The sequence below is a fragment of the Rhinichthys klamathensis genome, unplaced genomic scaffold, assembly GCF_029890125.1.
Source record: "Rhinichthys klamathensis goyatoka isolate OS25496 unplaced genomic scaffold, OSU_Roscu_1.1 h1tg000115l_1, whole genome shotgun sequence".
NCBI lineage: Eukaryota > Metazoa > Chordata > Actinopteri > Cypriniformes > Leuciscidae > Rhinichthys > Rhinichthys klamathensis.
Window position 1 is genome coordinate 837,805 of NW_026606652.1, and position 24,752 is coordinate 862,556.

Here is a 24,752-nt window from a genome sequence, read left to right on the forward strand (position 1 = left end):
ATATCGTGGGACAGGTACAGCATGGAAGAGGAGGTTTTGGGCTCAGTTTAGCTCCTCCTAAATGGCACAAGGCAGGCCCAGCTCAAAGGAGGAAGCTGGTAGTCAACGAGGTGCGACAGCAGGAGGAGAGGATGAGGTGTATAAAGGCCATTTCACAGGCCAAGCAGGGAGAGTGGATGAGATGGGAGAGTGTAGAACAACGTAAGATGGGCTGGCAAGACCTTTGGTCAATGGAAGAGAGTAGGATCAGTTTCCTTATTAGGTCAACATATGATGTTCTCCCATCACCGCAGAACCTAAACCTCTGGGTAGGAGAGGATCCCTCTTGTCCTTTGTGTTCATCACCTGCCACATTAAGGCACATTTTGACAGGATGTAAGGTGGCTCTTAGCCAAGGTCGGTTTACTTGGCGCCATGACCAAGTACTGCGATGTTTGGCTTTAGCATTAGAAGGCAAGCGTAACATGACCAATAAGTTGCCACCTGTTCTAGCAAAACATTACACGCAGAAGACAATATTCCTCCGCCCAGGCGAGCAACCACCAAGAAAAGGTGTTAACACCAATTCTCGCCCAGGACAACTGGAAGCTGCTAGGGACTGGAAGATGCTGGCTGATCTTGACCAACGGCTTATTTTTCCACCTGAGATTGCCACCACTAACCTACGACCAGATATTGTTTTGTGGTCTGGATCAGCACGCATTGTTCAACTGATAGAGTTAACAGTGCCATGGGAGGATGCGGTCGATGAGGCATATGAGAGGAAGAAACTGCGGTATGCTCATCTGGCCACTGAAGCAGAACAGCGAGGATGGAGAGTCCAGGTTTATCCAGTGGAAGTGGGTTGTCGAGGTTTTGTGGCACACTCTACAACCCGGTTCCTCAGAGACGTCGGATTCAGTGGCCAAGAGTTGCGTCGCACAGTAAAGAACTTATCTGAAGCAGCAGAAAGGAGCAGCAACTGGCTGTGGTTGAGACGGAAAGATTCTAGCTGGCTGTGTACAGGCCGCCACGCTACGGTTTCGTAGAGTTCTTGAAAACTTGAAGAGTCTGTTGGTTTGTTTGTATACGTTCCTGTGGATATTGCGTGAATGACGGGTGGTTGGGTAGATATTGTGTTTTGCGGTAGGTGGTATGCCATACGGAACCGTTGTCCACTGAAACTGCATAGTAACGCACCAGTGGGGCTCGACAGCCTTAGTCAACGGGTTGGCGCGTATGGTTGGGTCGCGGAGAGATTGTGATATTGTGGTTAGGTCTCAGCAGCAGGAGGGATGTAGAGGTCAGTAAGCTGGGCTGAGTTGAGTGGGGGATGGAGGGGGGTGACTCTGGGACGCCAGAGTCACTGTCGAGCCCTCTTGAGGTGTCGTGGGCTAGTCGACGAAACACTGAGGACGGAAGGTGCCCACTTGAAGACCCTAGAGATGTCCCCTACTCGGTTCAATCCAGACGGTTGTCGTGCTGGTCCTGTAGTTGCAGCCGTCGCGTGCGCTAACGCACCAAGTACACTGCTGCCGTTAACGCCGGACAGAAGGGGAGTCACACTACCTTATGGAAAGAAGCGTAAATGGATGGAGAAGCATAGTTTACTGTAAAGCTACGTCTTAGTTTTGCTTATCTTGGCGAAAGCCGAGTACAAATCAGCATGAAGTTTTAACATCTACTCTCGTGTAATGGAAATCAATCTTAACGAGCAGTTGGACAGGTGTACCTAATAAAGTGGCCGGTGAGTGTATATGTGAAAATATTAAGGCAAATAAAATTTTTCATGTCATGACCCAACGCTATCTCACGACCAATTTCGTACGAATTCGTACGATTAAAAGGTGGCTAATTCGTACAAATTCGTACGATTTGTCTAAACCCACGTGATGGGTAGGTTTAGGGACGGGGTCAGGGGTAGGTCATTCATACGAATTTGGTAACTCGTAAAATATGTACGAATTAGCAAAAATCTTACGAATTTGTACGAGTGAGGTCGTATGAATTAGCCACCTCGTAAAATTCGTACGAATTCCCGTGAGATCAGGTTGCATGACCCCTTTAATTCAATTATAAAATATTGATCAGGGACGTGCACAGGAATTTTGTGGGGCAGTTGCTCTGACCTGAAAAAAGGGCACTACCCCCAAAACTCACGGGCTATATGAAGGAATATATTCAGTTGAATTTTGCCCATACAAATTGCCTTATCTGATCGTGTTTATGTCCAAACGCAATGCCTCATATTATGGTCTTATTATTATTTATAAAGATTGCAAACGTCAAAGATGACAGGTTTATGATCAACACAGTCTCATCCCAAGGCGTCATCTAACTGACGCTTCTGACCATGCGTCAACATGCCGACGCACACACCACCCCCCAAACGTCAACATGAGACGCTCATCCTCGGGCGTCATCAAATGCCGCGCACCCTTTAGCGTCAGTTAGATGACGCTTCCGTTATGGGTAGGTTTAGGTCTGGGGTAGGGTTAGGATTAGACCACTAGGAGGCGCGTCTCATATTGACGCTCAAGGGGTACCCTGTGCGTCGGCATATTGACGCATGGCCAAACATGGTCTAAAGCGTCAGTTAGTTGACGCCTTGGGTGTGAGACTGGGCTGATACAACTTTGTAAACAGTATACAAAATGTATTAACAATATGTTAAATGTCACCAAAATACACATGAGAAAAAGAGTTCCTCATATTATTGTTTATTGTTTTTTAATTATTATTATTTATTTATTTATTTATTTTAAAATAAATAATCTGGATTGAATTGACAGATGGGGAAAAACTCGCTTCTAAAAAAAAAAAAAAAAAACGCTTCGATTTCGGAAAAAATGCAATCCTTTTTTAACCTTTTGGCTTCCCGTACATTCAATTGTGCTTTTTGCTCATCTGGGCAACTACGCATGATTTGTAATATGATTGCATAAAGGGAACAGGAATTCCGGTAAGGAACAGAATCGACTGCTACACCCAGTGCCGATCCTGACCTCCCTGGGGCCCTAAGCAAAATTCTGCTAAGGGTCCCTCTACCTGACCTGTGATGTCGTGAGCTATGTAAACCATTTGCCATTGCCACAGTCACACCTGACACTTCAGCGCTCCCATACAATCCTCCCTCCTTTAAACAAAACAGTCAAAGAATAAGTACAACAATATAGAACAGAATGAGGTTCAAACACACAATATTTATTGAATAGAGTATTTTCTATAGAATGTTAAGATAATAAGTGAATATTATTAAGTAAGTGAATATTAACGTAAACATAAATAAGAAGAAAATAATAAATTATAACCCTGAGCTTTGGCTTTTGGGATTAACTTTGGTTCTTTCTACAGCCTGGGCATTTTCGGCATCAGTATGATTTAAAAAAAATGTATTATGCATGTTGAAGCAATTCTTGATTTATGGTTATTATTTACTGAGGGATGTGCATCCATATTGACCAGTATGTCCAGCTAATCAACATTTTTAATTCAATATAGCCTGTAAATCAATAGTCAATCAATGTCAAATTGTCAATACATTGCTTTCTATCTTGCATAATTAGTGCAGTTGTTTAGAGTTTTTAACTACACTGAGACTAGATAATCAGTGTCTTGTTTTAAAAGTATGATGTGTACTTTGATTGGGAGTGCCATCATGTATTGTACAGTATGTCTGGTCTCCACATATTTCTGCTTGAAAAATGCGAGTTTCATTTCGTGCACGCGCATATGAACGCACAATAACACACGCGACGCGGTTATGTTTTCTGAGCTGCAGTAAACAAACACCGTTGCACGTTGTCGTTTATCAAAATCAAACGTAATAAATAATTGTATTTTACTCTCACTTTTGTCAGCCACAAAGTGATGCAAGAGATGCACTGCCTGCCCAGCTAGGTTAGCAAGACCGAAAAACATAAAACTTTGCTGACATCAAACTTAGAGAGGAGAGAACACAAGTTTACCTGACTGTTGTTCCCGCAATTCACTCTCATGGTTTTTTCTCTTCTTCCTCTTTTCGTGACCAGAAGGATAGTTTCGCTTCATTTTGTCGTGGATGTTGTAGCTACACATTTGACGGCGCGCTATGACTATGACACGAGATGGAGGCGTGGCCTTAAGTAATTTGCGTGGCCCTACGCCGGTCGCGTGCAGCATTTGCCCTTCATACTGACTTTCACTTTCGGTGCCCGAATGGAAGTGAATGAGGCTTTGCGATTTTTTTTTTAAATCTAGGCCTACGTGAAATTCTGCATCCATTGTACGATTTAATTTTTTTCTCGGAAGGGCAACTTGAGTGAGAAGGGCAACTTGAGTGAGAAGGGCATATGGGCAGTTGCCCGGGCAACCTGAGCAACCCCCCTGTGCACGTCCCTGATATTGATAATAAATAATTGTAATTACTTATTTATTTTCTACCTTCAGAATATCCATGTGCTTTTTTCCTGCTTACACGTTCATGTGTCATATCTTATCTGTGTCACATGGGAGGAGAAAAATCAGAATTGGGTCACTTGAACCATGTAAAGGAAATGCAGCCTAAGTGATGTGTGTGTGTGTGCACTCTCAAATAGTTGACAGTGGTTGGTAGTGTCTAGGCTGTTAATTGGTTCCGTTTTCCAGCTGGTTCAACTGAAAGGTTGCTAGTGTGTGAGGAGCAATCCATAAGCCATCGCCATTGTGCCCTTCAGCAAGGCTCTTATTCCCAGGATGCAGTTCAAGTTCATTGCAGCATTCAAAGGGGACATCTTAATGTCACAGAAACAAGGTCAACTGGACCTGCGTGTGATAAATAAAGATTCTATTACATTTTCACCGCTTGTGGTCTACAAGCAAAACATAGTAACTACAGTTTTTGAATTCTTTGTTTTCAGTTTCCTCACTGTTTTCTCTGAATCTGAACATAGTTGAACTAAACCTGTCTGTCACATGACAGATTATAAACCAGATTTCAATCATAGCTTAATTTTTTATTTATGTAGTACTATGACAAAAAATATATGACAAAATGGAAATGTTGTGCTTACTGTATCAGACATGGTAAATTGTTAAAACTGTCTTTGTATTGAAGATCTAATAATGTCCCCCTTGGCTTAAAATTTTGCAAAGTAGATGCTGTCGCAATAATGAATGTGAATTGGTTATAAATTACACTAATATAAAATCAAAAAGCACCTCACAGGAGACAAAGTAAGGGAGTAAGCTTCATTCTACTTCATATTCTAATGACAACTATTATGGAAAGGTCAGACATATTGTCAGGTTATGGTAGATTTTTATAATGCTTAAAAAGTGAAATGGAACACCATAAGAAAAGAAAATTAAACCTTTTTAAAAAAAAACCTTAAGAGAGGAAAATCAAGAACTGAAAAGTGAAAAACTGTAATTTTACAAAACCAAACAACATATTGCACAGTAATCCTAGTATTATGCAATTCTATCAATGCTATGACAAGTTTGTGTGCCTATTAAGTATATATTTTATTTGTAGATTTTATATGTATTTTATGTGTTTTTTCTAAGTTTTTACATTGTCCATGCTGTTCAGAATTTTTACAATAGGAATTTAAACACTTTTTTAACTAACTCAAACAGATCTTGGATGCTGTATATGCTTTAGATGGTGGGGATTATTCTTCTGAATAACAACCACGGAATCATCTAAACACAAGTGTCTGATTAAAATACTTCTATCCCTAATTGATTTAATACCTACCACGGCCTTAAATGTACCCCTGAGAAGAAAACACTTGGTCGCTTGGAGGACTTCAGAGGCTTGTTTGGAATAAATCATTAGCTGCTGTTAATGACTATAGGACAAGATCTGCCATTCTGTTTGTATACTCACTTACTGTATCAACTCCACTAATGTGCCATATATCTTTTTTATATGAACATCTTTAAATCATAGAAATGTAATTAAATTTAGCCATTCAGCATGCAGTAAAAACTGTATTAGTGCCCTATGAAAGTGGTATGATCAAGCAGTAAACTCGTGATTCAGTGAAAATTTATAGTAAACACTTATCTAATCTACTCGTTTATGCCATCTACTAAACTTTGAAATTTACTATAATACTAACCAATATTTTAATATCATTTAATTTTTTGTGTAAAGAAATAATTTTGCAATAATCCTAAATCTGACATCCATTAAGACAGAGAAATACTATTTGTAATGTTTTGATGGATTGTTCCACCCCATATATTGTAATATACATACATTGTGTGTGCATATGTGTGTATTATACAGTAAATATATGTAGAAAGGTCGCTAATTTCTATTTTTTTATGTTAGGAGTGTGAGGCTCACCCATGTCTTAATGGAGGCTCCTGTGTGGATCTTCTGGACAAATATGCCTGTATATGTGCAGATGGTTTCACTGGGAAGAACTGTGACATTGACCAGAATGTGTGTCTGCAGACGTCTCTTAATTTCTCCCTGTGTTTCAATGGAGGGACATGTGTGGACGGACCAGGGGCCAACTTCACTTGCAGGTGAAAACAATACTTTAGACATTATGTAAACCTAGATGAAACCTCTGATCTTTTTCTGTATGATGTTTAACAATAGTTGATTTGTCAGTATTTACTATAGGATATACGTTTCCCAAAACCATATGAGCCTAAGTAAATTTTTGCAATCTACTTATGCTTACAATGCTTTTAGGCAATGTATGCAGTCCAGATCAGTGTTGGGGAAGCTACTTGATAACACTTTATTTCGATAGTCCACTTTAGACATTCTACTAACTATAAGTGAGTTTGCAACTACATATCAACTAACTGTCATTAGAGGATTAGTAGATTGTTTGCTTAGTATCTGCTAACACTCTGTTTTGTTGGTCCCCCAACAGACATTCTACTGACGTTAAGTAACTTCTACAAGTCAACTTATTCTACTAACCCGAACCCTAACACCTAACCATAACCTACCAGTATACTGACAGTCTACTACAGTCTACTAATACTCTAATGAGAGTTAGTTGACATGTAGTTGAAAAGTTACTTATAGTTAGTAGAATGTCTAAAGTAGACTATCGAAATAAAGTGTAAATAGCTACTTTAAGCTGTAGCTATTTCGCTAAACAAAATAATAATATATATTAAAATATTATGAGATCAAGCCCCAAATATTAATATTGTTATTCATCATTTAAAGTATTAACTCTCATGGGTTACTTACAAATAATAGTGGTAGTGCTTTTGAGTCATCTTAGTGACTTCAAACTTTTGGTCCATTCACCTAAAAGATTTGTTCAGATTCATTCATTGATTCTCATTCAGACACAAAGCACTAACTATGGAAGAGAATGAGAATAATTTGAACTAACAAAATGAACAAACTAAAAATAAAATTTGACTTATGGTTTAAATATATAACTTGTAATTTGTTACTGCCAGACACTGATCCAGATACATTTCCACGGTTCCTCTTGGTTCTTTATAAAGGTCTGTAAGGTTGCCAGAGTGGCTGATTATGCAGCAGCTGCTACAACATTATCGCTGAACTGAAGGGATGAAATTGCGTTGTGGTGCATTACACATTCTGCATAAAAGGGCCCATCCAACACATAACATATCTCATTATCTCTTCCTCCTAAGACAATATTCTAATGTGAATAAGCCCTCTGTCCAGACTCTCTGATTAGCCCGGCCGATAATGCTATTTGCAATTCTCATCATGTCTGCTGGACTGATGCACGGACGGACAGACAGCTGTGGAATGAGAAAGCATTGTCTGTCCAAATGAGGCCTCATTGGATTGATTTTCTCAAATGGAAAACAAACGCCCCCATCCCATTTTGTGTTTACTCTCATTTGAAATCACTTGCAGACTGATGACTCACAGGCCGATTGTATTTAAGCCCCTCTCATTTGGTAATGGACAAAAGCACACATATTAAAGACCAAAAAAAATTGGAACTCAATGTTAAATCAGTTTTTTTATTTTTTTTATTTTTTCATCAAATGTTTCTCATTTTGCATATATGTGAAAGATTTAGAACATATATGTTGATATGAAAGCCATAAAAAGAAAAATTATTACATAATCTTTATGTAAATTCCAAAAGATATGTTGCTGCTGCATGAATAGACATGCATAAATCCCATAACAGATAGGCAGGTGGAGCTGGGGGAGGTGGAGGATTTCAGAGGAACTCTGATTGATCGCACTGCAGGACTATATCCTAAAGTAAACAACGAACCAAACTATTAAAATGAGCAAACAATCTCATTTGCTGCAGGATCTGCAGAGGCCAATCAGCTTTTGCCATGCTGTAATGATGTTGCAGATTGCATGCACCCTCTAGAGTTTCATGACTGAACGAGAATACAGTACATACATACCAGCCCGTTCTCATCCTTTGGCGTCATACATGTGACGCTTTGTACATTTCGTTGAAATCTTATGCACATGGCATCCTTTAGCATCAATATGAGACGCAGAACCCAAGGCGTCATACAGGTGACGCGCGTCTAAATCCAACGCACATGGCATCGTTTAGCGTGAATATGAGACGCAGATCCCAAGGCGTCATAACCGTACCCTACCCCAGACCTAAACCTACCCATAACAGTGCGTGTTATATTGACGCTAAAGGATGCCATGTGCGTAAGATTTCGACGAAATGTCATATGGCGTCACCTATATGACGCCAAAGGATGAGAATGCTTTGTACATACATACATACATATATATATATAATCAGCAATTATGAAACGCGTTTAAAATCTGATGGTCTTTTGTATTATTGACTCAATATATATCATAAACTTTAAATCGATTTAGATTTTACAAAAGACCAACAGATTTGAAATGTGTTTCATAATTGTTGATTTTGCTTTATATCTTGCATGTTTCTGGTGAGATCTTTGTTCACAATTCAGGATTTTTTTATTTATTTTTTGACCTCCTGACTGGACCGTTACAGATATTATTTTAAGAAGTGCTGCTTCAGAACGCCTCTGGACACTTTGGAAAGAATATCTGTCAGTGTCTTTCATCTTTACTTGTTATCTTGTTGATATTCTTACAGATACCAAATGGCAACATTCACTTTGTTGTCACTGAAATGTGCAATCTCTTTTTACTGGTGTGGGGACATAACAAACATTTCCCTTTTTGAATTACACCTTTTCACGTTAATTAATTTTTGATTTATGCAAAATAATTTTTATAATGTACTGTATCAGCACTGTATAAGAGCTGCATTTCTACTCTTCAAAATGTGTCTTGTAGTGTTTAAGTGTGTACCGCTCAAAGTGTTTTAGTATACCAACAATCTGTTCATAATCAACAGCGTTCATTGTGTAAACCATAACTACAAAATGCCCTTAATGCACATATCACCATAATTATGTCAACTGAGTGTCATTTTCCAGAACTTCCTCTTTAAGTTTTAAAGATTCAAATCTTAAAAAATATATATATATAATAATATTAGGAAATTTTTCTACATGCCAACAAACTCTGTTAATGAGACATTTCTCAGTTTGCTCACCATCTGTGTGGCAGCGCTTTCACAAGCTTAACTGACCATATGTCTGTCATTAATTATATTTTTTCCTTTTGAATATTTGCTTTTTTGATGGGCTCAAGGCTGTGGCTCAGAAAGTTGTAGCATTCTGTTCAACCTTTTAAAGGGACATGTTTTTAGAGAATAAAAACATCTGATTCTCTGTGCAAAGTTTAAAAGAGGAATGCTTTCATTCAGCTGCCTGCCAGGTTTTGTGGGAGATTTCTGTGAGGTAGACATGAATGAATGCTGTTCTGAGCCGTGCTTTCATGGGGCCATCTGCCAAGACCTCATCAATGGCTACCAATGTCACTGTCGACCAGGTGAGGCTTTAATGTTATCGGAAATATCTAATGTAATACAATATTAATTCATTTTTATTAAGCAGAGGCATTACATATACTGTATCAGTCTTTCACTGAATATTGCATTTGTGCTTTATAGACAGGGTTCCACAGTGAGATAATAATGTGAAATAATTTCCCCCTTTCCCAGCTTAAAACGCAGAGACAATCCAAACATGTGTTATCAAAATATTGCTCAGTTTGTTTACCCTGACCAACCCAACATTTACTCAACCAATGGTGTGAGTTTGGGGACAGAACTATCTGTTTGTCCCGACCATTGGAAAGTGCTTGGAAATCTGTTTACAATTAATTAAACCAAATGTTTGAAATTTATGTTAAATTATTTGAAAGATGTAAACTACCATTTAAAAGTTTGGGGTCAGTAAGAATTTTTTTTTTGAAGAAATTATTACCTTTATTTAAAAAGGGCACATTAAAATGATACAATATGACAGTAAAGACTTTTACATTGTTACCAAAAAAATCACTTTCAAATAAATACTGTTCCTTTGAACATTCTAGTCATCAAAGAATCCTGGAAAAAAGGTATCATGGTTTCCACAAAAAAAACTGTAACCCTCGTTCCCTGAGAAGGGAACAAGACGCTGCGTCGAGAATCGACACATTGGGGAACGCCTTCAGCATGACGTGTCTGAAGCCTGTATGGAACTAGTCGCATGTGACGGTGATGCGGAAGCTATAAAACGACACCGGAACATAACAGCGTCAGCTTCTGATTGGTCGAAGCAAGTCGTTCTCAGAAGAGCGAGAAGTGTGGCCGAGGGACGCAGCGTCTCGTTCCCTTCGCATTGGGGAACGAAATGCCCACTGCACCACACTGAGAGATATACGCCCTGGTGTTAAGCAATCTGGCACACGCAAGACGAGAGAACATGTGAACCCGGTGTAGAGGGCAGATCCAGACTGTAATGTCTTATAAAGGTGTGTGGGGAGGCCCAGCCGGCGGCATTCACAGACCTCTTGAAGGGAAACCCCTGCTAGCAGAGCTTTAGAGGATGCCACTCCTCTAGTTGAGTGGGCTCTTATCAGGAGAGGCGAAGGCAGATTGCGCACCTCGTATGCTGAAGAAATTGCTTCTACTATCCATCTGCTAATAGTTTGTTTAGATGTGGGGGAACCCTTTTTAGGTGACCCAAAACCCACAAGCAGCTGGTCCGACTTCCTCCAGCCCGAGGACCTATGTACATAGGCCTCCAGAGCTCGGACCGGGCATAATAGGTGTAGCTTAGCTTGATCAGCCGACACATGCGGTAGAGGATGGAAAGCCTGAAGGATTATAGACCGTGCCACATTTGTAGGCACCTTAGGCACAGAGCTGGGTCTAGGGTCGAGAATGGCTATCACTCTGCCAGGAGCGAACTCGAGGCAAGAGGGAGCAATGGATAGCGCCTGCAGATCGCCGACTCTTTTCAGGGAAGTAATAGCGAGCAGGAAAGCTACCTTTAAAGATAAAAATTTTCTCAGACACCTCATCCAAGGGTTCGAAGGGTGCCAGGGATAACCCCTCAAGAACCACTGCCAGGTCCCACGTGGGGACCCTGGACTAGACGACAGGCTCCACGAAGGAAATGTACTATGAGTGGGTGTCTCCCCAAGATGCCCACCCCTAGAGGCATGTGGAAGGAAGCTATGGCCGCCACATAGACCTTAAGCGTGGACGGGGAGAGCCCGTCAGAGAAGCGACTCTGGAGGAACTCCAGCACTGAAGCCATTGGGCAGTTAACTGGGTCCAACTGATATTCTCTGCACCATAAGTTGAATACATTCCATTTTAATGCATACAGTTTCCTCGTGGAGGGGGCTCTAAAGTTTAGGATGGTCTCAACAACCTCTGTTGAGAGACCAGCATTTACAAGTTGGTCCCCCTCAGGGGCCAGACCCACAGCTTCCACAGCTCCGGCCGAGGGTGAAATATTGTGCCCTCGGCCTGAGAAAGAAGTTCCCTCCTGATCGGGATTTGCCACGGAGGGCCTGCTAGAAGATCCATGATGTCCGAAAACCATACTCGGGCCGGCCAGTACGGGGCTACTGGGAGCAAGCTGATCCCGTACCGGACCCTCTCTAGAACCCCTTGGAGCAGAGCAATCGGAGGAAATGCGTACAGACGTAGCCTCGGCCACGTCTGCACCATGGCATCCAGTCCCAGAGGAGCTGGATGCACGAGGGAGAACCAGAGCGGACAATGAGTGTTCTCATGAGAGGCGAACAGATCCACTTCCGTCTGACCAAATTCCCTCCATATCAACTCCACCATTCCCCGGGCCTCAGCCCCTGCCTCTACAGGATGTCTGCTCCCACATTCTTGTCCCCAGGAATAAACATTGCTCTGACTGAGAGAAGTTTGCCCTGGGACCACAGAAGAACCTGATGTGCCAATCTGCATAGAGATCTCAGGCCCCCCTGTCGATTTATATATCAATTTATATAAATCGTCGATTTATATATTTATATGAGAGACCACCGACGTATTGTCTGTTCGCACTAGAACATGATGGCCTTTGAGGTCCGGAAGAAAATTTCTGTGGGCCAGAATTACTGCCAACATCTCCAGGCAGTTGATGTGCCATGAGAGATGATGGTTCTTCCAAAGACCCCTGGTGTAGCGGCCTTCCATGACCGCACCCCAGCCTGTGAGGGATGCATCCGTGGTCAAAATTTTTCTCTGACACGATGCCCCCAACACAGGACCCTGGGACAGGAAACACGGTTTCTTCCACATGACCAAAGAACGAAGGCATCTGCGCGTTACTTTGACCGTGAGAAATGGGTTCCCCCTCGGGGAAAACCCTCTGGTCCTGAGCCACCACTGCAGGGCCCTCATATGCAGCAGGCCAAAGGGAATCACGTTGGACACTGCTGCCAGAAGACCCAGAAGCCTTTGAAAGTGTTTGACAGTGAAGGCCTGGCCTAGCTTGATACTCGTTACTGTGGTCAAGATGGTGTTTATACGAGCAGGAGACAACTGTGCCCGCATTGTGACTGAGTCCCATATTACCCCCAGGAAAATAGTTCTCTGTAGAGGAATTAAAGCACTCTTCTTGACATTGAGTCTTAATCCCAAGCACCTTAGATGATTCAGAACAACATCTCGATGTTGAACCGCCAGAATGAGCCAGTCGTCGATGTAGTTGAAGATGCGAATGCCTTGAAGTTTCAAAGGAGCAAGAGCAGCATCCATGCTTTTCGTGAAGGTGCGAGGTGATAGTGCTAGGCCGAATGGAAGAACTCTGTATTTATGCGCTTTTCTCCCCCAAAAGCGAACCTTAGAAACTTCCTGTGTTGTGGAAGAATGGATATATGGAAGTACGCATCCTTTAGATCTATCGTGACAAACCAGTCCTCGGACCTGATCTGACTCACGATAATTGGTATAGTTAGCATTTTGAACCTGTATCTCCTCAGAGACCGGTTCAATACCCTGAGATCTATTATAGGACGTAACCCCCCATCCTTCTTGGGAACTATGAAGTACCGGCTGTAGAACCCGGCTTCCCTCTCTTGAGGAGGAACCTGCTCTATGGCCTCCTTTACTAAGAGGGACTGAATTTCCTGTTCCATGACCTGACCCTGCTCGGGGCTGACCAGCGTTTGCACAACCCCGCTGAACTTTGGTGGACGATACTCAAACTGAATTCTGTACCCCTTTTCCACTGTGCGCAGGACCCACTAAGATATATTTCGAAGACCTTTCTAGGTGTCTAGATAATCTACTTGGGGAACCGGTCTCTAGAGACTGACCTCTGGTGTTATGTTTAGAATTTCGGTGACCTGAAGCAGTTTTTCTGCAGGCCAGCGCCGGAGCTCTCAGGGACGATGCAGCATCGGGCGAGAGATGAGATGCAAAAGTCTCTTCGACCCGTGGCATCGTCCCATAGCCCTTCTCTTTCGACCCCATAATCGATGAATAAATATGAATATTAGGGCTTGATAATCGAGAAGCAAAGGGCTTATCCCACAATCTCGACACCTCGGTGTGGAGATCGGAGAAAAATGGGAGGCTCCGGCGCGAAGGGTGTGACCGAGCGTGCAGGAAGCGCTCATCAAGCTTGCTTTTTTTCGTCGCTTCCTGCTTTTCTGGTGGCCAATTGATATTTAATTTAGCCACAGCTCTGGTCACAACCTCCAGCAGCTTCTCAAAGGCAGGAGAGTGGGGTGGCAAATCTTCACTTTCACCTGCCTCGATGCTCAAAATATCCAGCTCCTCAGAACCAGATAGTTTGAGCATTGGGTCCTCTTCACGGGCGGAAGAAGCCGCAGAGCGGGCTTCCGACCCACGAGCGGGACCATGGGAGCTGGCCTCTGACTGTTGAAAAAGGGCCGAGGCCATCTCAACATCATCAGCCAACTCCCTCTGCGATCCCGCGGGACAGACGCGGGACCTGATCCACGGGGAGCGCGTGCCTGGCCTGATTCATCGAACAGGCTCAGGTGGGAGCGGAGCATTCTCAGGGGCATTAGATCACAGTTAGCACAGACAACGCCCTTGAGTGCTGCCTGTGCATGCTCCACTCCCAAACAAACAACACAAAGCGAGTGTGTGTCACCCTCGCTCAAATAGCGCGGGCAAGGGGACGCACACTGCCTGAATTGTTTGTCTTTCGATGCCATAGTGATATAAATATATATATATATATATAGGGAAAACGTACAATACAACACCAAATAAGTCACACAGAACGCCTGCTGAAGAACAGAAGCTGACGCTGTTATGTTCCGGTGTCCTTTTATAGCTTCCGCATTACCGTCACATGCGACGTCACAGGTGACGTCATGACACAACACCAATCAAGATTGGACTAGTACCATACAGGCTTCAGACGCGTCACGCTGAAGGCGTTCTCGACGCAGCGCGAGTTCCCTCGAAAGGGAACAACAGTTTTCAAAGTTGATAATAATAAGAAATGTTTCTTGAGTAGCAGTTCAGCATATTAGATTGATTTCTGAAGGGTCATGTGCCTGAAGACTGGAGTAAGGATGCTGAAAATTCAGCTTTGCACCACCGGAATAAATTACCTTTTTAAATATATCAAAATAGAAAAGAATAATGTACATTTCTCCTAGTTTTCTGTTTTAATTAAAATTGCTTTATTGCCATGATGCAAATTTTTTGTCTCGCATCTTTGTTATTGTGGATGAAATGTAAAAAATATATATTCTTTAACAAACTTTTTCATCAGTAACTCTGATCCTTATCCAAATATCACGAACGACTGGAAAAAGTCACAAAAATGTCATTCAGTGAAGGAACCCTGCATAGGAAATGCCATACATGTTTATGAATATATTTTGTCAATGTTTTTTTCCTTCCTAACAATCTCATGTCTGAAGAACACAAGATAGATAAAGATTTCTGAAAAATCTTGGCTTTGTGCATCTTTATTCCACCATGCAGAAATCACTTACGTTCCTCTGGGGAGTAATTTGCTCTCGGTGGCTACTGAAACAGACACAAGCCTCATAGAGTATTAAAATGTATTCAGCCCTTCTGTATGTGTGCGCATGTGGATGCTTTCCAGAACGGGGAAATGAAGCAGGAATTGAGATGGTGTAGAAAACATATGAGAAGTGGGAGGTGGGGGTTGTTGGTTGTGGGCTAACTGTGGCACTCTGGGTTTTTGTTCCTGGCAGGTTGGACAGGTCTTCACTGTGAAGATGACATTAATGAGTGTTTGCTGCAACCATGCAACCAGGGAATGTGCATCCAGAATGAGCCTGGCCATGGCTACACCTGCTTCTGTCGGCCCGGATTTGTGGTAAGTCTTCCTGAGTCCCCTACTCCCCCCTTTCTCCTCCTCCCTGAGCTCTTCATCTTCCCCTGAGGTGATTTTGAGAGAGACGCAATCCTGTTTGTCTTTCTCCTGTCAAGTATTCGCCATCCGTTTGTTTCCATTCCAATATTGCGATGGCCTTTAAATATCCTTGACGTCCTCAGGGCGGGGAGGAAGCAGCGGGGCTCTTTAGTATTCAACATGCCTGTGGTGCTTTTCAAGTGAAGGGAAGCACAGATGTCATTTATCAATGACCAGAATGTTCATATCTTTTCACTATTTACCTATTTTTGTATTTGAATGTCTGCAGTGTTGCTTGTCGAAGTAACACTAAACAAAAAGATAAGCAATACGATGATTATTAATGTTAATCTAACTACTCTCATCTAAAATTGACGTACGTACACTTAGTCATTTTTTCTAATAAAAGGGTTTTATATTCAAAGAAAAGAATAGTACCTTTAAAAGTATTAAAAAAATCATGCAAAAGCATTTTTCAGCATCCAACCTGGAAATCCACCCTATTTTCTAAATGCATCTTATTGATCATATTGTGAATGATTCATTCATTAACATTTTTCTTCTTTTTCTTTTATTTATTTATTTTTTATTAAAATGTCAGCCATTACAAACACTGTGAATTTCAGCACATGACCAGCTTAATGCTGCTCCTTTTATCTTGGTAACCTTGTTATTTGCGGTTAAAATCAATTATATAATTGTTTTTTAAAAAAATTTATTGACTAACTAAAAATGAATCAGGGATGACGGTGATTATGGCATTTCTACTGTGGCATCTGAAATTTGCTGCATCCGGTGTCCGATGATTTTGCCAAGTAAGACATGCTCCTGGATCAACATATTTTGTTGATCCTGGAACAACATTCCTGTCTGAAAATGTATTCCTAACACATCCCTACACCTAACTCTAACCCTACCCAATAGTTAGGGGAATGATAGGTGAATAACACTGATGTAGAAGCACCTAGTCCTGGTTCTAAGCCTAAACTTGACATAAACTGTAAACTTGTCCCACAAATCTGATTGGTTGATTGGAATGTTGATCCAGAATTAACAAAAATGTTGGCTGCATCTGAAATCGCATACTGCCCTACTATATAGTAGGTGAAAAACAGTATGTGACAAAATAAGTATGTCCGAATTCACAGTACTCATAAAAGAGTGGGCAAAAAGCACCCGGGTGACCTACTTCTTCCGGCAATACGCTGATTTCACGGAGCCGCCATTTTGAAATGGCTCCGGTGGGAAGAAAACCGGAAGTGCCGCTTTTAATCATAGGAGAGTCGCGAATGCGATGGCGTATTGTTGTGTTTAATGTAGAAATTAGTTGTTCTAAAAATGTACATACATTTCTTTCATACTTTAGACTATATACAGTGAAATTCATTTATAAATAAAATTATTTTTTATATATAATTCAGAACGTTAAAAAAGAAGCAGGAACGAACTATACACATATCCTATATTGGATATTAACATCCAATAGTGTAAATCGCGGCAGCAGCTTCAGGTTGGTAGTCCAAGGCATTGTTGTCTATCTGTACTTCCGGGGTTCTTCCCACCGGAGCCTCGCTTTCGATTTCAAAATGGCGGCTGCGTGAAATCAGCGTATATTCTGAAGTGAGCCTATGATGGACACTTTACTATCCCATGAGGCCACGGGAGAGGATTTATGAATGTCAGTGAAGCAACGTAACTTCGCTGGTATGTCAAATGATAATGACTACATGGCGAATGTAGTACGTCCAGATTACATTATACACACACTCGTACTATATAGAACATACTTTTTTAGAGGTTGTATAGTAATAACTTCTTCAAAATGAGTACCTACTCAAGAGTTAGTTGTCATGCAGTTGCAAATAAAAATAGTTAGCCTAGTTGACAGCAAAGTAGAATGTCTAAAGTGGACTACCAAAATAAAGTGTAAACAATTATGTTTTGCTGGGGTGCCAGACAGGAATACTGTTGGTTGTATTAAATTATGGGTTGTCTGTTATTTAGCTTTTAAAGTAAGAAATTGTGCAAAGCTTGCATGCACAAAAATATGAACCCTTTACCCTGTTGAGAAGATGTCACACTTATAACTTTCAACACAGCACTCAATGTATTTAGTAATGGAAGTTCTCTTCAAAAAGACAAAGAGAGGAAGATGGGATGAAAATGTATGGTTATCCTCCAAAACTGGTTCAGCAGAAAGCATAATTGCTCCTGCTACTAGGCTGCTACTATAATTTACATTCTTATTCATCCAAATTTGAGTTCTGCACCACACTTGAATTCTAATGCCCCCAGCCTAGTTGTGTACACTGCATTTATTTCAGCATATTGCATCAAACTTTGTACTTCCTCACCATAATGCCACAAACTTGTGCAATCATTTCAGAAACCTGCCTTATTATTGTACTGACAACATTGTTGAACGTGGCATCAAACAATATCCCAGGCCAGCAGGCATTTCAATAACACTTAGAAAGAAAACATTTTGTTAGAAAAGTCTTTATTTTGTGTTTCAGGGTGAAAGCTGTGAATTTAATTACGATGACTGCTTGATCCAATCATGCCCTGATGGATTTTCATGTAAGGATGGCATCAACAATGTCAGCTGTGCCACAATGAAGACACACACGTCCTCTGTTCCTCCCATCTTGGCCGTCTCGTGGAGTACCATCCACCCCAGCTTAGAGTTACAACCCACTTTAGCCCCTGTGGAGAACTTGCAAAGCACTGAGCAGCTGACAGGTTAGTGGTAAAACCGCAAGTGCAATATTTTGTACTTTTGTAATACTTCTCTGCATTTTTAGAAACCTCATAACATCTTAGAGGCCATATCATGCCCTTTTACAAAATATTGATCTTGTTTTTGGGGCTTACTGGAAAAGGATTTCATGTTTGAATGTTCAAAAAAAGACATTTTTCACATAGTTTACATAATTCTTTGCACCTCACTCCCCAGTCTGTCAGTAACGCTCTGTGTAGTTCCTGTCTTTAAGAAGCCCCTCCTTCCGAAAAGCACAATTTGCTCTGATTAGTCGGCTGGACCAGTGTGTTGTGATTGGTCAATGGCTTCAAGAGTGTTTCGGAATGTCACGCCTTTTACCATAACATTTAAACACTCTACTAACTCAACTTAACCAGGCCTCGCCTCCTTTTTTCATATGCCTTGGGTGGGAATTATTTAAAGCAGGGGTCTCAAACTCGCGGCCTGGCCCGTGGGGTGATATTTTGTGGCCCCCTACTTGACATTAAAGTTTAATGTTAGTGCGGCCCGTCGTTGCGTGTGCCGCGTTTTAAATGGGCTACCATACGGTGGGTTTGTTGTCAATAGTTGTCATAGACAACCGCGAAGTACAAACATACTGCGTGCCTGGAAAAAATTAGCGCGTCGCTTCAATTATGAGCGCGCTTGCCGCGCACGCGCACCTACATTTGAAATAACGAACGTGAGCGCGCAAAATATGTGAGCGCGATATGTGAACGGCCCCTTGTCGAGCTACCACCAATCAGGCTGCGAGCGACGTGTTGGAGAGAGACCCTGCTCTAAAACAATGTGAGAATAATCATTTTGAGCTTGTAATTTGTGTCCAACAGGTTGATAAGAAGGTTTGCTTTGATTTGTGCAGTCAGTAATTTGCCTGAGACACTATACATGTGTAGAAAGAATTCAATAAGACGGGCAGACATGACTGCAAATATTTGTATTTCAAAAGCAATAATTGTTTTTCTAAGTATATAATAAAAGGAAATGTGCAAAAAAAACATTCAATATCATTAATGTGTTGTATAAAGAAAATAAAAAGGACATAAGCAAATATAAATATTACAAATATGTGTTATAGACAAATAAAGTTTGTAAAATGAAATTCAACTGTCAGAAGGACAGCTCATGAAGAACCAATCATGTACAGAAAGGAATGTTCAATTTCAGAGGAACAGTTCAGAAGAAACGTTAATAATAAATATTGAGAAGATTGGATCAGTTGTGCTCCTTTTTTGGAATACTTGAATACTATTTTTTGTGGAATACTTGATGCGGCCCAGCCTGACCCAGACTCTACCTCCAGCAGCCCCCAGTTAAGTTGAGTTTGAGACCCCTGATTTAAAGGTACATTATGTAACTTTTGGGCCTCTAGCGGTCAAAAACAAAACTGCATGCATTTTCCAGAAGAACATTGTTTTGGTTGTGCTTTGGCTCTGTGTGACTGTGCAGATAAATATGGCTATCCTACTGCAGTGCTCATAAAACATTGAATACTAGACTATGGTGTAGGAGTGGCATACTGTAGGTTAACTGTCACAACGAGCGAGAAAGGTTGACATGGAGCAGCTAAATCTTAAACCTCCGGGGAATCACCCATTTAACAAACAAACAAACAGGCGATTCTTCTGCATGGCTAAAAGAGAACGTGACAGAGTTGGAAATAAAATGAGAATCAACATTGGCTTGTCTTTTCTGAGATGGCGATAACTGAGGGGTTTGAAATGTTGTAAAAGTGACACAGAGATGGCGTTTTTATTACTCAACATGTGAGTAAGGTAATGAATTGCCATATGTAGCTCTCTAACAGAGTTCATTGTAAAGTATTATCTATTGTGAAGGGTCATTTTATTATGCATTGTCTCTGTGCTGGAATACCGTGTCTATTAATGGATAGAGCTGCAGTAGCATCTTCTGCTAGTCAGCTTGAGATCCTTTCCATCTAAACTGCTTTTATCTCTGTGCCAATTTATTGTTTTTATATATTTTTTTGCTCATACTAAAGTAATGAGTTTTGTCACAAAAGCAGAAATATATATTTTTTCTCTTCCAAATATGATGGGGACACAAATGAACTCCCAAATGGGTCACAGATTCTTTGCATTATACCAAAAGTGTTGCATCAACTGTTTGTTAAATCGTTGCATGTGAAGTTATACGTCCAAACCAGCATGACCCGACTGCCACAGACTGAATTCAAGATATCAAAGAGGAATTTCAAACTATCTTCTTTTGTTTCTATCTGAAATAGATTCTATACCCAGTAAGCTGGGAATGCAGAGGAGGAGAGGACAGCAGAAAGAGAGAGCAGAGGTTTCATGCAAGTTCCTGGCTAATCTATTTATAGCTGCACCTAGGGCAAAAGACGTTTTTAGAGAGCGACCTAGATAGACATATCGATGAGAGTTTGTTGGCCTATCTGAAAGTAACAGTACCGTCTTAAACACCGGAATAATTCAAATAAAATGATTGTGTAGACAAATTGTTTCTCATTTATTAGAGAGACAATGAACGACAAACGACAAAATAAGAACTGGACTATGTTCAAAAACTTACTATGAGCAACATTTTGAATTGTTTGAATGAGCCCAGTATAGGACATGTCATATGTGCATCGGAAAGGAGCACGTCCTGATTTTACTGAGTTAGACGTGTTCCTGGCTCAAAATATTTTGTTGATCCTGGAACAACATTCCTGACTGAACATTTAATCCTAACCATATCCCTACCCTTACCCCTAAACTTAACCATGCCCATAACTTATCCCTAAAATCAGAGGGAAATGATAGGTAAATAACACTGATGGAGAAGCACCTAACCCTGGTTGTAAGCCTAAACTTGACATAAACTGTAAACTTGTCCCTCAAATCTAATTGGTTGATAGGAATGTTGCTCCAGAATCAACAAAGATGCTGATCCAGGAACATGCTGCATTTGGTGAAATCAGGTTTTGCCAGAAAGGAAAGGATAACAACTTTGTGTGACCACAGAATTAGCCTGTACATGAGCATAACAAGTTTGGTAAAAAATATCTCATTGCGTTCAAGAGTTATAGCCATTTTAGTGAAAGTGGCCCTGCCTACTTCGAACGTTTTGGCGTCCCGTCGCGTGCGTGAATCACTGATCGAAATTCTTTTGACAACTTTTTTATAACAAAACAAAACAACATCATATAAAGTCTAACTATAAAGACTGAAACAAATGTGCATGTCTTTTTTCTAGATTTTGGCTACCTTGAATCAGTCCAATCTGCCATTCTTTTTGAAAACGATCCCAGCCAGTTGTCCATCAAAGGAGTGTGTGCATTCCAAAGACTAAATGGATTTCTGAGTCCAACTTGAGATGATAGATTTATCCCACCATTTTTGAGTTAGGACTATAGCAGCTTCCTTGAGTTTTATCTTCCATAAAAAATGGCCTCAATTCCACCCCGTCTGGACAATCGGAGAGCGATTACTCAGCTAGTGTACCTCTCGGGCACTTGAGGAAAATTCTCATGGATGCCCAGGCAAACCTTTAAAGCTGTCTAAGGCATTTGCCGTCCGCATTGTAAATTAATTGATTTCTGTAAAGTGCATGTTTGGAAAATTAACTGCACTATTCCCCAAGGGCACTGACTTACACACACTTTGTCTTTCTCAGTAGTGGCTGAAGAAATTAGTGCTGATGGTATCTTAGAGCAAACATTCATGCAGTCATATCCATACACATTTCTGTGCCCTCAAGAGATCCAAATGCAGTTTCTCTGTTTACTACATTTTTCATTCTGCGGAGAGGTTTAATTTCATTGTGTTGTGCCCCCCAGGACTACCATAAAGTCTAGCTTAAATGTCAAAATCACTCTCAACATTTGCCAGAAACACATTTACCTTTATTTTCGCCCTGTAACTGACCTATTGATTTTTTTGCTGTTTGCTTTGAATAGCGGCAATCCTAGATAATCTTCTAGCAGTGCCGCATTTAAAAGATCAACTGTAACTGAGAGAATGACATCTCATTCCCACTCTTTAACGCTGTGAAATGTGGTATTTAGAAAAAAAAAATACTGTGAAAACGGCTACGGGCCAGCAGTTCATTTTAAATCAATTCAGAAAGAAAGCGAAAAGTCATGCTTTAGGGAAATTTAAGCGCATTTCTTCTTCTAAAATAACTTGCTTAGACTATGCTTCACTAAATTACCTTCAGTGATTTGACAAATTTAGCCTCCAGAATCCATTTATTAGTCCATTGTCAGGAAATTGGGCAAGGATGGCTCAATTTCCTAAGTGATGTGGAAATTTAGTCCTCATGTGCCACACTGACATTTTGACTCTTTACAATTCATTCATTGTTAACCAATGGGCATTTTCTGTCATACTCAATAAACATCATAAACCATAGCACATAGTCTCTAATTAGCTGTAATTTTTCCAGCGAAAACTAATTGAGTTTGTTCAAACTATTGCCTCTTCAGAGAACATTAGTGGAACAAATGTGGAAAAAGCTGTTATTATCAGACATACCACAGATGGTGAGTGTTTATCTTACTAACCTTTAGGGGCTCCCAGCTCATTTAGGAACAGAGCAAAGCAAAATGTAGGTTATTTGGGAAATGTTTGCGGAATACACATTTCAAGGATGTTTTGTCTGGCATGATGTTGCCTGTGGTAATGTATCTGTATGTTTTTGTAGTCATTGATATCATATAGTGTGAAGGCAATTGTAAAGTCACAAATAAGAGTGACGACAATAACCCAGCACATGCTAAGTAGAGCTCTCTCTCTGACACAGAACAAGCAGTGTGACCATCTCATTTTATGAGAAATTTTCCATAAAAACTGATATTGGGAATTAAAAATGTCTGCCTACCACCTAATAAAAAAATATTTCATTCAACCATCTAATTACAGATAATTACAATGCAGGTTTCAAGTTGGCTTTAAATACAAATTATTCCTGACTGCAAAAATAATATGTATCATACAAAGATGCAAACTATTCAGTAATAAATAAATTAAATTATTATTTTCACGTGGTCATGTGGGCTCTCATTTTAGATGTAGTAGTTCAATATTATGAATATTAAAAATAAATTACAATTTCCCAACTACTTTAATTTGGGCAAATTAAACTTTTTATTAAAGGGATAGTTTACCCAAAGAAAAGGGAAATATCAATGGTTTGGTAAAATTAATCAAAATATCTTCTTTTGTGTTCTGCAGAAGAAAGTAAGTCACTCAGGGGTGCGTTTCCCGTACAACGACGTAACTCGATGCTTCACTACCATAGTACGATGCATCGTTGAAGAAATCAACAAGCTAGTCACGACTGTTTCCCGAAACCGCATTGTCGCAAAGTGGTCGTTCAACCACGTTGGTTTATGACGTCACGCCCGTGGTGGAGTAATAACTTATTTCAATTAAACTGTTTGAGATCGAATTAATGCTAGATGTTTTGATATAAATTACAGACATGGCATCTGATGAATATTTCTAATTTTTCTCAGTTATTTCACTTTATTTCCAGATTCAATCACAGACTCGTTCTTACATAGTAGACCACGTTCGCACATGCACAGTCTTCAAAAACGGTGCTTTAAATCTCTTGACAAACTCAAAGACGTAAATGACATTTGTATGTATTCTAAATAAAAGACACAGGTTGTACTGAATGTCAGCTTGCTTATTTTGCTCAAGATAAGGATTTATTAAGTCCATATGTCATGCAATGTAGAAACTATGCTTCTAACCACAGCTCAAGAGCTGTCGTTCCAACCACACAACTTTGCGATGCTGTTTGCGAATGTTCGTTGGAACGATGGTTTCGGGAAACATCGACTCATTGAACTATGCTGATAACGACGGAACTTGCGACCATAGTTGGCTAACAATGCTTTCGGGAAACGCACCCCAGGTTAAGAACAACAAGAGGGAGAGTAAATGATGACAGAATATTCATTTTTGGGTGAACTGCCCCTGTCTGTTTGCTTCATTATACAATATACTTTTCTATATAAATAATATTTTACGGAAAATAATGATTTGCGGTTCATAAATAATATTTATCTCAATGATTCAATTGTTCATGTTGTCTTTCATTTACCCAATCCTTTTGCCAATAATATTAACAGCCAGTACAGTGGAACTCAACATAATAATCTTAAAATCATCGTACTTACTTCATCGTACTTACTTTTTTTAAGTTAAACCAACAATATTTTTTTACAGAGGGAGTTAAGAAACTGATATAGAGATTTTTGCAGACCCTTTTCATGCTCAAACAGCAACATTACACACTAAAGAAAGTTGAAAATGTTAAAAAAGCATAATAGGTGCTCTTTAAATCTTACAGAAAT

The 24,752-nt window shown here is 40.4% G+C and overlaps 1 protein-coding gene across 1 annotated transcript in view; it reads left to right on the forward strand.

Moving 5' to 3' along the window:
• Positions 1 to 24,752, forward strand: part of eys (eyes shut homolog) — a 323,611-nt gene that overhangs the window by 189,037 nt on the left and 109,822 nt on the right. Inside the window, exons 26-29 of the mRNA XM_056254896.1 lie at positions 6,281 to 6,480; positions 9,702 to 9,826; positions 15,500 to 15,624; positions 18,177 to 18,402. Coding sequence (XP_056110871.1) covers positions 6,281 to 6,480; positions 9,702 to 9,826; positions 15,500 to 15,624; positions 18,177 to 18,402 — 676 coding nt within the window. The remainder of the gene's footprint in view (positions 1 to 6,280; positions 6,481 to 9,701; positions 9,827 to 15,499; positions 15,625 to 18,176; positions 18,403 to 24,752) is intronic.